The sequence below is a fragment of the Condylura cristata genome, unplaced genomic scaffold (genome assembly GCF_000260355.1).
Source record: "Condylura cristata isolate star-nosed mole 26May11 unplaced genomic scaffold, ConCri1.0 scaffold00011, whole genome shotgun sequence".
NCBI lineage: Eukaryota > Metazoa > Chordata > Mammalia > Eulipotyphla > Talpidae > Condylura > Condylura cristata.
The window spans coordinates 25,531,948-25,545,463 of NW_004567112.1; the positions used below are offsets into that span (position 1 = coordinate 25,531,948).

At 50.3% G+C, this 13,516-nt stretch overlaps 1 protein-coding gene across 2 annotated transcripts in view; it reads left to right on the top strand.

Moving 5' to 3' along the window:
• RASSF4 (Ras association (RalGDS/AF-6) domain family member 4) overlaps positions 1–10,375 on the top strand; it is a 32,565-nt gene extending 22,190 nt beyond the window's left edge. For both annotated transcript variants that reach the window (XM_004680641.2, XM_012723801.1), the window contains exons 5-11: positions 1,036–1,127; positions 1,732–1,892; positions 4,708–4,809; positions 5,068–5,119; positions 5,675–5,796; positions 6,486–6,583; positions 8,267–10,375. In XM_004680641.2, coding sequence (XP_004680698.1) covers positions 1,036–1,127; positions 1,732–1,892; positions 4,708–4,809; positions 5,068–5,119; positions 5,675–5,796; positions 6,486–6,583; positions 8,267–8,327 — 688 coding nt within the window. In that variant the 3' untranslated portion in view covers positions 8,328–10,375. The remainder of the gene's footprint in view (positions 1–1,035; positions 1,128–1,731; positions 1,893–4,707; positions 4,810–5,067; positions 5,120–5,674; positions 5,797–6,485; positions 6,584–8,266) is intronic.
• The last annotated feature ends 3,141 nt before the right edge of the window (positions 10,376–13,516 follow it).

The window sequence follows — 13,516 nt, forward strand, 5'->3', positions numbered from 1 at the left end:
AAATATTCACAGTCACTTTGTCTGCAGGAGAGAGACCAGTCCCCAAACCCTTAAGCCAAATATTTCTCAGCCTCTCCTGTTCTAGCCTAAAAATGTGTGAAATTTGAGCTTCTGACTGCTCTGCTAATATCAGAATTTATTTCCACAAAATTTTCAGAAATTATTTTAATGTCATAATAGTAATATTACATTTCATTATATGTCATTATATTCTATTTTATTATCAGAATGATGTTTTAGTATAAATGTAGTCATTTTCTGCCTGTCTTGCTATTTAAATGCTGCTGACTTTCTGATGACCTTCCAACCCCCGTAAAGGGGCAGTTAGCTGCTAAGTTTTACAGGCTTCTGCAGATAATAAATCTCTCTAAGAGGCAGAAATTCAAAGATTCCTCCTTTTTAAAAATTCACATAACATTGCTGCTCTAAAGACATTCAGCACCTGGTATGTCCCCAGGTATCCCTGGTCACACCTGTGACTTTTGATCATCATAGACTGAGAGCAGAACGTTCTGATGGGCCCATTACAGAGGCTTCAAAGGTGACTCACGTTCCCGAACCTGGGTGACTGTGGTCACAGGAGCAGTGACAGAGGACGGACTCCTCCTAGGCCTTTTAGCAGGGGCTTGGATTCTCAGCTACTGGGACTGATTCCCAGAACATCCCTCCCTTCTCCAGCTCCGTGCCCACTCTCCTGGCTCAGAGTCCTCTTTGCCTGGAGACCAAGAGATCAGCCCCCTCAAGATTGCCCCCACCTGCTTCAGCCCAGTGCTGGGAGCACACAAGCCCTGCCTAGAGCGCCCCTGTACCTGGGCTTCACACAGCGCTCTGCAGCACACCCACCTCCTTCCAGCAGACACTGCCCACCCCTCCTCTTCGTTTAATATTTACACTGTCCCCACGATGTAATACCCCAACCTCAGCCCAGCCCCGCTTCTTGTCTGTATCCCATCCACAGAGACAACAGTCTCGTCTCTTGTCCTTGAGTGACTTCTCTCAGCCGCAGCCTCTGAGCACACGATTGTCTTGTTTTAGGAAAGAGCCACCTCTTCCAGATGGCAAAGCCACCGCACAGGAGCCAGGCGCTCAGCCAGGGCACAGGACCGAGGACACCAGAGACAGCGCGGGTGAGGGGAGCTGCCTGGGACCCTGTCTTGGTTGTCCAGGAGAGGAGAGGAGAGGAAGACCTGTGTCTTTGTCCTTTGCATGAAGAACAGCCCAGTATGGCTCCATTTGTCTCTCTGAGAATCAACCCTTGCTAAATACTCCTCAATATGAGGCTCTTTACTGGAGAGGTCATGGCGTCTATCGCAAAGAGGGAACACCAGTGAAGGCTATGATGCTCACCGGCCTTGCCGGCTGCTAGGACTTCCTCAGGCTCTGGGGCCAATAACTGCTTGTCTTCCTGTGTCCTCTCCTCTCACTCAGTGAAGGACTGTCTGGGAATGGGTGTGCAGAGGACAAACCTGGGGGCTGCCAGAGACCTGTGCTGGGTATCCCGCTGGAGACCCAAAGGCTATGGTCATGGGACATGGTGACACAGGTGACCTGTCTAGGGGCCACCTTTTCTGTCTGTACCCCACAGAGTCCCTCCCTAGAACGGTATTGACATCACAACTGCGGTAGCGTGGTCCAAGCAGGAGACTCCTGAGAGCCCAGCCCCAGGCACGCGCAGCCACAGGAGCACCGAGGCCCACCCAGGCCTGACTGCTTGTCCATGTCTTACCTCAGAGCCCCTGGAGGAGGAGGAGGAGGAGGCCCCGCAGCTGATGCGGACCAAAAGTGATGCGGGCTGTGTGATCCAGAGGCGGCCCAAGTGCAGAGCCCCTGGCGAGGCCCAGAGGATCCGACGGCACCGGTTCTCCATCAATGGGCACTTTTACAACCACAAGGTGATGTCTCCCTGGCCTCTGCCCTGCACCCTAAGCTGAGTGCTCAGAGAAGCAGCCTGAAACATGGGCACAACTATCCTCCATGGTTGCTTTAGGGTCCTGAGGGAGAAATGGGCCCAGGAAGAGAATGGGAACATTCCAGTTCATGACCCAAAACCTAAATTTTTTCCACCACAATCTCACTATCAACCCACTTGAACAAGTTCATGGATTTTGACAAATAATGCCAAGTCTGTCTTTATTTAGACGACTTTCTGCGCAGCTTCCACCTGAGCCCAAGTGGTTGCTTTATGGGAACAACATGTACCTTGCTGCCACGCTTGCTAGGTGACTAAGCCCTTCAGCTGAGGTGTGCCCAGGGCACTGTCCCCGGGTCCCAGAGAACCTTCACTGCTCACAATTCCCAGCATTTGGCCTTTTGTCCAAGAATGCATTGTACTGACCTCCGGAAAAGATCTCCTTCCCCAGATGACATCATTCCATAAACAAACCCAACTGTAAAAGGAGATCTTGATTGTTACTATAAATGGCCTGAGTGGTAACTGGGGTGAGGCCCTGGATGGAGTGTCCTGTAACAGGCCATGTCCTGCTGCACTGGGAGCTGAAGCAGCACCTGCCAATGAAGCAGCTGCCCTTGGTGGGGCATGACTCAGGCAGGGCCAGGGTGCCTGATACCAGGAGGATGCAGGGGCTTTGTGGAAGGATAGAGGCACAGGTTTGGCCTGCTTACAGGTGTTCAAGCCACTCGTGGGGTGTCCTGGTCTTGTGGATGAAGACTTCAGTGTGCCAAACTTGAGGGACTCTATAAGCCGGAGCTCCCGCCCCTTGCCTGTATTACTGAGTGGTGGTAGTTATCTGCTAAGTCCAAGGAAATCCAGGCCTATTTGAGAGTAGAGTTTTCTGAGACAGTGAAGGAGGGGCCAGGGATGACATTAAGCAGAGATGAATGGTTTATATTCACCAACGGACCTCTGACCGACAGGGGTATCCTTTAAATCCTCCAAAGGGATTGGTCTGTGGAGTGTTACATAAATACCAGTTGCTAGTGTTAGGGATTAATCAGAAAAATTTTAAAGAATACTTGCATGGGTTTAGGCTCTTTGTAGCTCTATGTTCTAAACAAACAAACAAAAAAAAAGTTTTTTGCTTCATGAGTAAAGGTTCTGAGTAGTGAGGTTAGTCATTGGGACTTTCACTCCTCTATTGGAGTCATTCATCTCTAAACCTTATTTTAGTCCCTGCAAGTATCACAGGGACATAGAGATGCCTGAGCACTCTGTTGGCTCTGATATGAGTAGAAATGACCATCAAGAGCTATGCCAGCATCTCAGTGTCTGGTGGAGCCTCCTACCAAGCTCCTCACCCAGACAGCCTGCCACTCAGCCACCAGCTTGAACCACAATAGGGACAGATCTTCCTCCTGGGAGTAGAACTACCTGTGTGATATGGATCCATTCCTCCAGTCAAGCTGACTGTCTTCAAGAACACAGGCCAGTGTCTTAAGCTTGTGGACAGTGGATTCCCATCCCCTCAGTGAAAAAGAGGCTTCCTCTAGTCACTTTGCTCTGCATCCATTCAGAATCGGTGCCCTTAGAAATCAAAGTACTTGAGTCACAGGCACAATTTTGAAACAGAAGTCCCTAGACTTGACTGACTTCATGGGGTATTATTCAGGGTTTTGGTTCTTAGAATAGTGCCCTATTACTTTATTCAGTCATTCTCCAGAAGTACTCTGCTTCACAGTAATGGTTTGGTTTCCAGAGTGGGTAAACTTGGTAGCTGCTTCCATTGCTTTGCCCTGTTCCTGGTCACATGTGTTCTGACCACTGTGGACAGCCCCTGGTAAGCAGCCACAAACCTTTGCTCCTACTTGGAACTGGTTGGTATCGTCTAGAGGAAAAGCTTCAGACAGGAGAAATATTAACAATGTCTTGTTGACAAGACCTTTATCCTCCTTTAAATAGCACGGAGTCTCTAGTTACCCCACATTTCATGGGGATGGAAAGCCTAGTTCTGCTTTCTGTCTAGCCAGAGTCAGGCTGTCTCAGTCATGATGGAGGCAGGTCCAGATTTGAGTCTGGCTTCAGAACTGAGCAGGTCCCTCACGAACCCCAAGCCCAGATGACATCCTGGGCCAAGCAGAGCTTCAGCCATGACGAGGGACTGTGTACACTTAAATCTGGTTTTGGAAAGTGAAAGGAGCTCAACTCGGGAGTCAGACTTACAGGGCAGCCCCAGTCGTACTGGTATGAAGCTGGGGTTTGGGGCACCTCTATCCTTTCTAGATGGGTGACCTGACAAACTACTTAATAGCTCCAAGCCTCCATTTCTAAGAAAATGACCGGTACTTCAGAGGGCTATTGTGAGGATTGAATCAAAGGTTATGTGTTAAAGCACTTAGCAGACTTGCCACTTGGTTATTGGCCACTGAAGACCTGTTAAGCCTCAGGTAATCCCCTGGTTGACTTCATATATGGTGTCTTTATATGCAAAGACAAGATACCTCTGAGAATATAATAGCTGCCCCCCACCCCCAACTGTGAAGAAGCCACTGGCTGGAGCCAAGGTGCTTGGGGGTGAGGAGTGGGAATATGGTGTCACATGTTCGTAGTAAGGAAAAGAGAGGCGGATGGTATTCCTCAGACCGTGGGAAGTCTTCAGATATTTCTAACTAGAATAGATAAGCAGAACCCCAGAGCCCATGTTCACTGGCAGCTCATTTGCTCAGCACTATCAAGCCAACAGTGTGCCCAACCCTGCGTGATATAAGCCCACTGTCCCTTCCGGCCCTGCACTGACCCCTCTCTCCTTGCAGACCTCCGTGTTTACTCCTGCGTATGGGTCCGTGACCAATGTGAGGGTCAACAGCACCATGACGACCCTGCAGGTGCTTACCCTGCTGCTGAACAAGTTCCGAGTAAGTGTGGCGGCCACTGGTCTTGCGCCTCCTACTGGCGGTTTGCTGTTTTGTTGGTGGAGGGACTGGTGCGGGCTGGGGAAGCTGCCCTTGGCTCCCAAGTAGGTCTGGCAAAATTTTCTTCTGCTGAGCTGGTGTCACTGAGAGGGCCTGGGGGCTTTTGCATGTGGTACTAGGGGGATGGTTACTGCTAGGGTCCCTGTCTACCACTCTTATCCTGAAAAGCCACGGTCTGACTTCTTGTCACTGCCTGTGCAGGTGGAAAATGGTCCCAGTGAGTTTGCACTCTACATCGTTCACGAGTCTGGGGGTAAGTGTGTGCCTTCACTCCAGATCATAAAAACAAACATCTGTTTGGTAAGTTCACTGGCCAAGCGGCTGGAGGGGCTGAGTGTGCCGTCCACCCCCGCTCCTGGCCTGGGGTCACGCTGTACCATCGCCACCAACACCTGGGCACACGCTCATTCCCCTCAAATACCACCTAAAGCACATGGAAGGTGCCACCCTCCGGTAGGCTCAGCCAGTGGGGTGAGGCCTATTGGGGGCAGGTGAGGTATGTCAGGGCCTGAGAGGTAGAGCTGAAGCCCCTCATCATGGCCAGCTGCTCGTGCAGAGCTCACACTCGCTCTGGTGTCCTGGTGACGGAGCAGCCACCCTCCATGTACACTCTCCCTCTGTGAGCACCATTTCCAGCGGGGCCTTTGCTGAGTAGCACAGCCATACATTGCTTAAATTGATACTCTCAGAGAGGTCTGGAGATGGGTTCCCAGCATCCTGGACTTTCATCGTCTGTCATTCTCCTGTTCTGGAGCCAAGAGAGACAATCCTAATGCCCTGTGGATTTGTAAACTGCCTTCTTTTTCAGAGAGGACGAAATTAAAAGACTCTGAGTACCCGCTGATTTCCAGGATCCTGCACGGGCCTTGTGAGAAGATTGCCAGGATTTTCCTCATGGAAGCTGACTTAGGCGAGGAAGTTCCGCATGATGTGAGTGAGGCTAGGGTCAGGGAGACCTGCTTCTGAGGGTGGGCCTGTTACTGTGGGGCCTTTGGGGTGTCCTAAGGGCTCTGAAGTGACCTCGGCCAGAACCTTCCTGCATAATGTTTCCAAAGTCCACATGGCTGCCCTGAAGGACCCCAAGCCAGTGATGCCTTCAGCCTTCCCTCTGTCTGTCAGCAACCACCAGCTAGCTAAGGGGAAAAGAAGCTGGGTCCTTGAAAATCAGGGCCTGTGCTTTTCCTGGAGCCTCTGAGTCTTACAACAGGCTGAATTCTGGCCAGGGATTTCCCTGCACAAAAAAGGCCTACAGGGCTTGGGCCCCAAGGATCAGCCCAGGTGACCCAGTGACCCTGACCTCTCTGGCCATTCACAGGCTGTATTTTGCTCCATTGTTAGAAACAATGGTGTTCCCACCACCCCCACCCCAGACCCTGAGAACACCCGTGTGACTTTTGTTGAATGCTTTTCCTAATATTCAGCTGTCTTTCCTCCCAGGGATCAGAGTTGCCCTTGAGGTTAGAATGGACACACGGAGAATTGGGGGTGGTGTGCAGACAGGCGACCATTTCCATGGAGATGAGACTTGGCTGCATTGGCATTTATGGAAGCCTTGAGGAACAGAAAACACATGTGTGGCTTCTAACTTAAGCACATTAAAATGTTCTTGGATTTTCTAGGTCGCTCAGTACATTAAGTTTGAAATGCCGGTGCTGGACAGTTTTGTTGAAAAATTAAAAGAAGAGGAGGAAAGAGAAATTATCAAACTGACCATGAAGTAAGCAGCACTTAAAGAGCCAGTCGTGGGTCCTGAACAGCAGGGCGAGTCTGCAGAGCAGAGCATCAGGCCGGGCTGGGAGAGCCCTTGTCCAGGGGCACCAGCTGCCCTCACATGGCTGGGGAGGCCTGCCAGCCCTGCTCCTAGCTCCTCCCTCTGCCCCCTGCTCACTGTTAACACCAAGTCAGGGGACCCCCCCCAGCCCAGGAGGGTCACATGCTGCTGAAAGGTGGGGGGAGAGTCAGGCAGGAGCATGGTGGGTGCTGGCCTGGCCTTGTGAGTTCTGGTCATGTTACAGGGTAGCCCAGAGTGGACTGGGCTGCCTGTCTGTGGGGCCTCACCTGCGTGGTCACATTTCAGTTATACTGCAGATACACACAAAAGGGTCAATAACGGGTTTATTTACAAAAGGGGAAAGGAATAGGAAACAATCCAGGGAAAGAGAGCAGGATACAAAGTATCTGGAACACCTTACAGCTAGGCTGACTGAACACACCGGAGCCACATGGTCAGGAGAGGTGCTTCCAGAGTGAGAGAGCAAGAGATGCAGTCGCACCCTATTTACCGCCCTATTTACACCCCAAAATGTCCCAGAATTCCTGCTAGTTCCACCCTTAGGTCCTCGTAGTTCACTCCCTGGTACTGCTGGGAGTTGTAGTTTCCAATCACTGGAGTAGGGGGCGTGGAGTCCAGAAAGCTGGAGTAGGGGGTGGAGTCCACAAGACTCTGCAGAGTTTCTTTAGGACATCCTTCCCCTCTGCTCTGCAGGAGCAGCTGAGCAGAGGGCCTACGAGGTGACCTGCTTTGGGCCTTTTGTGCTAGTGGGAATTCTGAGCTTGCTGAATAACGTTGTTAAATCCCCTTTGCCAGCTGGTATATTCAGGTGCAGGGAGCCAGTTCAAAAGAAAAGTCCTCAGGTGTCACCTACCAGCACCTGGGAATGCTACATCAGGGCCCAACTGAACCAGGTCCCATCTTCCAATGACCTGTTTGCCCTTTGCAGTGAAGCAGAGGACTGAGGGGAACATGCGGCAGGCACTCAGCCAGGCTCTGGGTCAGAGCCCCTCTTAGAAAAGAAAAGAGGGAGGCTACTCGCTGCAAGAGCCTGCTGTCAGGGGTCTGGTCCAGATTCTGACCTTTGGCTGACGGATCCTTGGAAAGGCACAGCCTCCTCCCTCCTCCAAGCTTCCATCTTTGCATTTGGGCCCCCTGTGAGCAATAAGCAGAAACCCCAATCAGAGGCAACAGTTCACTGTGCAGCCAATAGTGTCACTTAGGCTCTGGGAGCTGGAAGAGAGCTGGGGTCACCTGTCAGTGTAGAGACCCACGATGAGGGAGTCACAGCACAGGTTATGGCAGAGCTGGGCTTGACACCTGCTTGCTGTGTGGGCCCCGCCCACTCCAGGATGCACTTGTTCATACTGGAGTCTCTGAAAGAGGAGCAGCTGCATTTTGCTTTGAAATCTGGTTAGATCTGGAGCACTGTATGGCTGTTTCTTGCTGCCAGTGGTTTTCACAGGGCATGGGTCCAGCGTTTCCCTCCCTTGACAGACTGGTAGCCACCAGCCAGCCAGTCATGTGCTGTGGGCCTCCTGGACCAGGCTTCTGTGTGTTCCGTGGCTCTGTCCCCACTCCCTATCTCCTCCAGTGTCAATGAGTCTGCATGGCTGTGTCTCATCTCAGGTTCCAAGCCCTGCGTCTGACGATGCAGCAACGCCTGGAGCAACTAGTGGAGGCCAAGTAGCCAGCCAGCGTAGCTCTCCTCCACAGCCCTCAGAGGGAGTACAACCAAGTGCCGTGGGCAAACCTGACTGATCACACTGATCATCGTGATTGATGGCCACCAGCTGAGCAGTCCAGCACCTGTGCTTCTACCTGTCTACCTGCCTGGGTATTGTTGGTCCCACATACCTGGCTCATGGCTACAAGATGAGTGTTCACTGAGCCCAGACCCACACCTGAGGAGCCAGGATCTTGCTATGTGTATCTGTATGTGTGGTTGACCAGGACAGCAAGCAGCCACAAAGCTGTGGCACCAACTCTCTAATGCAGCTGGACAATGTGGCCAGTCTTGTTCAAGCCACACTTCTGCTCTGGACAGCTCTACCTGATGGAACCCATGGGGCCTGGGCCTCATCTGCTTCCCCATTGGCTCGCCCAGGGCTTCTCCACCAGCCTGTCTTCATTGTCCACGTGAAGTCCCCGTCTGCCCTCAGGAGCACCTTTGAGAAAAGCAGGAGCCGCCTGCCTGCCTGCCAGGAGTGCCTGGCTCCCAGCCATCACTTCACCAAGCATTCTGGCTTCCACGCCTACGATGTCCCCCTGAGAGCCTCACACAGTGGTGCCTGGCTGGCTGAGGCCAGACCAGGATTCAACCACAAGCATCCCACCTCCTCTCTTAACACTCACTCTTAAATTCACTGCAAGAAATACCTTATTTGACCATGCAAAGGAGGTAACCCACATGGCACTGGAAGAATGTCACTCCATGTGGGTGAGAGTCCAGAGTTGCACAAGAGCTGCCAGGCAGGGAGTCAGAAAGGCAGTGGCCTCATCACCACTGTCCTGTGGAGGCCTCTTGCCCTCTCTGGCCTTGTGTCCCGCCCTGCTCAGTACTTCCCACCAAAGGGGCCATGATACAGAGAGATGTCTGTTTGAACAGAATGGGGTTTGAGTCCCCTGGGGCCACATATTGAACAATTTGGGTTTGTCAACTAGTGGGAGAATTCCTGGAATGAATGAGAAGTTATTTGCAAAACTATGCAACAGTTTACATCGGTCATATGAAATGCTTGTCCAAAACAGAACAAACTGAAGACCAAATGTTCTCCCACTGTAGTCTCTAGTAACACATTTTAAAGGAAGAACCATAAGGCTTCCAAAGATAGGAGAGATTCCATCTCTGCTCATGCAATGGCTGGTGAGGAACAGTGTTTGGGAGTGGGCAGACCAGGCCATGTGAAGCCCACAGTTTGGGGGAACTTTGCACCAGTTTTTTGTTTTTTGTTTTTTTTCTGACCTGTCTCCATGGTCACAGAGACATACAGACAGAAGCCACCGGGACGCCTGGATCAGTCTCTGTGTTCCTGTAACTACATAGTTTCTTAGGTCCTCAATAAAGCTGCGCTGTGCTGAATCCCAGGGCCTAGGACTAAGTTTTGTTTTCCTTATGTGTGACTGATCCCTGATCTAAGCTCCAAGAAACTCTTATCCTCTAGTAGGTGTGGCCACATTTGACAGAAAAGCCAAAAGTGAGCCAACTCCTATTGACACAGACACAACTTTCATTACTGTGGGTGTCCTGAGGATCAGTGTGGGGCCTGTGGCCAGGCAACCACAGAGCAGGGAATCCAACTCATTGGTGGGGGTGGCCTGTAACATAAGCAATAAGATCACCCTGAATTGCAGAAGTTCAGCACCAGGAGGACTTCAGGAAACTTCCAGTCTTCTAGATTCAGGTAAGATGGCAGCAGGACATAGAAGAGGGAAGGAAAGGCGTCAAACAGGCACTCCCAGCTCATTTGCCCCTTGGGCTTCTTTCACCCTTGACCCAAGCCAGCTGCTGTCCACTACTAAGCAATCATTGAGTAGATCCCTTGCTGAGCAGTGCATGTTTGTGCCTCTGTCCCGGGGACAAAGTGAACGCCATGGTTGACCGCATGCTCAGGGGTCTCCTCAGTAGAAGCGGCCAGCTCAGCTGGTGAACATGCCTAGGGCGAGGCCCAAGGCTGAGCCTGAGTCAGCTCAGACAATGTGTGTGGCATCCAGCCAAGAGCCAGCTGCCAGCCTAGAAGCAGGACAGGACCCAGCACAGGGTGCCGCCCCATGAGGGCCCCCCTGTAAGTACTCTCCAGTTTGTTTTCTGTTTTGGATTTAGTGTGTTTGTTTTTGGTTTTGTACAGTTGTAATAATATTATTTAAGGCCTGTGTAGGTGAGTATGCCTTTTGAAATAGATTATTATCAAAATTAACTTCTGAATACTATACTAAAAAAAAAAAAAGAACCTCTACTACCAAGTTGCATGGAAAAAGAGAAAAAGTACACTTTTAAAATCATTTGAGGTGTTCACAAGTCTTTTTATTAATATTGATTTGCTTCAGTAGCAAATTATTCCTCTACTGTAACTCTACCACTTCTGACTTTCTTTGCTGGAATCTGTGGTTTCCTACTGTTTACTTGGGAGTTTCTCTTTCTTTCTCCGTAGTCACCGTATGTCTCATATGCTCCTTCACTAACCTGCTTTCCAAGCTGCTGGCTCCCCACACCAGGTCTCAGGAACAAGAGAAAGCAATAAACACAGGGTGAAATCAACATGATTGCAAAAGAAGGACAACTCAGGAAAAACAGAGTGGTTTTCCCGGAACATACTACCAAGAGGAATAAAAAACAGCTTGTTTTTCCTGTGGTGATAGCCATATGCTACTGCTTGGAATGTTTACCAGAAAATGAATTAAAGGCCTTCCCACTGTCAAAATAAAGTCCAGGGTTCACCCAGGACACATCTGGCCCTTTAGTCCCAGGGAAACAAAGCAAGAGGCTTATCCAGTCTGACCAGGTGATTTGGGAAGGAGTTGGCTGTGCACAATGTGGCCAGCATGGGCAGGACACAGGCGCCCACAGCTGCAAAGAGGGAGCAGGACATCCTTGCCAGATGCCCACTGCCCTTCTGTCCCTCAGGCAGGAAGTGCAGTCAGAGCTAAACTGATCCAAGTACAATCACAGCCAAATTGACAGGCTGATTAGCCCCAGGGCTATCCTTGTCTGGAAGAAAGTCGCTGCTGACCTGCCCTGACTTACTGCATGCAAACCTGGAGTGGGATTTCCCAGAGTTTCCTTTTCCTGGAGAACTCAAAGGAAATAGAAAACAAAGTCTTAGACTGGGTGGACAGAAGCATCGTTCAGGGTCTCTTCCATAGGACATGGGCCACTTTTGTGCTCACTACACTTAAGTCACACAGGTGACAGTGCTCCTTACACTGTTGCCTAATGCAGAGCCAACACAGTAATGCTCCTTGCTGAAACAGTGCTCTTCCATGGAGTGTGTGTGTGTGTGTGTGTGTGTGTGTAAAACAAAGCCATAGCAAAAGGAATGATCTTGTCAGAGCTTTTTCGCTTTCCTCAACCCAGAAACCTCTTCCTGGAATGATAGGGGTAGGTTTCCACATCCATTAAGGGATCTGACCTCTCTTGGTCGAGTTTCCCCAGAAAAAAATAGCTGTCAGGGGCAGGTAGTGGCAGTAGTCTACCTGTCCTCACTGTCTACCTCCTATTCCCTCTGCCCCCTTTTACTTTACGCTTTGTCAATATGACGTGATGGTTTCGACAATTTGCCTAGAAATAACCTGGAATTCCATTTGTGAATACTTCTACATAGCGGTTAAAAGTGTATGCTCTGGAGTAAGACTGTCCCTCGCATGACTGCAGGTGACTGTTCCATGTGTTCTGTTATCCTGAGCTCTCAGCTAAAGGAGCAGAGCCACTGGGACATGTGTTCCGAAAGGCAGAAGGAAAGAACGGAGCAGTGGCAGAAACACAGTGACCCGAGGCTTCTTGTGGGTCATGCTATAATTTGTGTCCACTCACATCATACCTCAGGGCTAGTCACTTCAAAGACACCCTCATGGGATGCAATGTCATTTACTGGGAAGCACTGAAAGTCACACAGCAGTAGTCAAGGAGTGTAATATCAGAGCAGGGCAGAGTGAAGCTCAGAAACAGTCAACCCACAGAAACATTGGTGAGATATAAGTGCTTCAAACAGTGTCTGGCCCATAAGCATTCAGTAGTGTTGACTATTATTATACTAATAAATATATTGAGGGCATCAAGCTTCGCCTGTTTTCCCTCCCTCTCCATCCCCTTTGTCCGTTTATTCATCCTCCTTATCCCCACCCCAGCTCCATTTGGGTCTCCTGCCTCTACATCTGACCTCCTACTCTTGTCCATTCTCGGTCACTCATACCCCTTTATTTGCCGACTTGCTTCCCATCTTATTAGCTCAAAATCCTCACAATGGTACACAAAGCCTCCATGATATCTTGCTTTTTCATTATTCTGTCTGCAGTACTAAGAACTCTCAGCATGTAGCACTCAGAAATTGTTTGTTGAATGAATGAATTTGTAAGATTTCTCATTGTATACAATGTGCTTTTACAATTATCTTCTCTGATCATTCATCTTTACTATGGTTTCGTGAATCTGGGATCATACTACAACTCTGTAACACAGAGTTGATGGGGGAGGCCAGAGTAGGTCTGAGGTTAGGTCTAGTGTCCATCACACATGCAAATAGGGCTGAGTAATCAATTGGATAAATAAAGTGTGCAGTTCAACACTTGCAACCAGGGTAAAGACAAATCCAGAGTCTTCAGCCACATGTGATATTTTAGGCCATTTACTTAAGGAGTTTCCAGAGTTGGTGAACTTAGAGAAGGTTGACTGAGGAGGAGGAATTTGTAAGAAAGAGGAGATCATCACTGAAGAAAAAGAAGAGTTGTGTTGAAAAATCACGAGACTTCGACGGTGAAAACCATCTTTCAGGCCCTTGATCATCCCCTTACCACTGCATAAAACTAAGCAAAATTTCAAAGCTCCCATTTGTAAAATGGCGCCCATTTGTAGAAAAAATGCTTCAGGGTGGGCGGGCTGGTGTTTTTCAAAAGCCCTGGTTGACACCAGCTGAGGTTTGCGGGCTCTGTAGGCCGCTGTTCCATTACAAACGGAGGTCTTGGGGGTGGGGAGGAGGGTGGGGTCCCCGGATGCCTTCTGAGGGGTGGAAGAAGAAACTGAGCTTCTCCACTCAGGCGTCCCGGGACCATAGAGGGTCGCTCCGCCAGGTTCCTAGAGCGACCGCGCGCCGCCCGCCAGCCGCGCGGCCCGCACTTCCGGTGGCGCGAGGGGATCCGTGTGGGGAGCTAGGGCGGCGGCCGGCG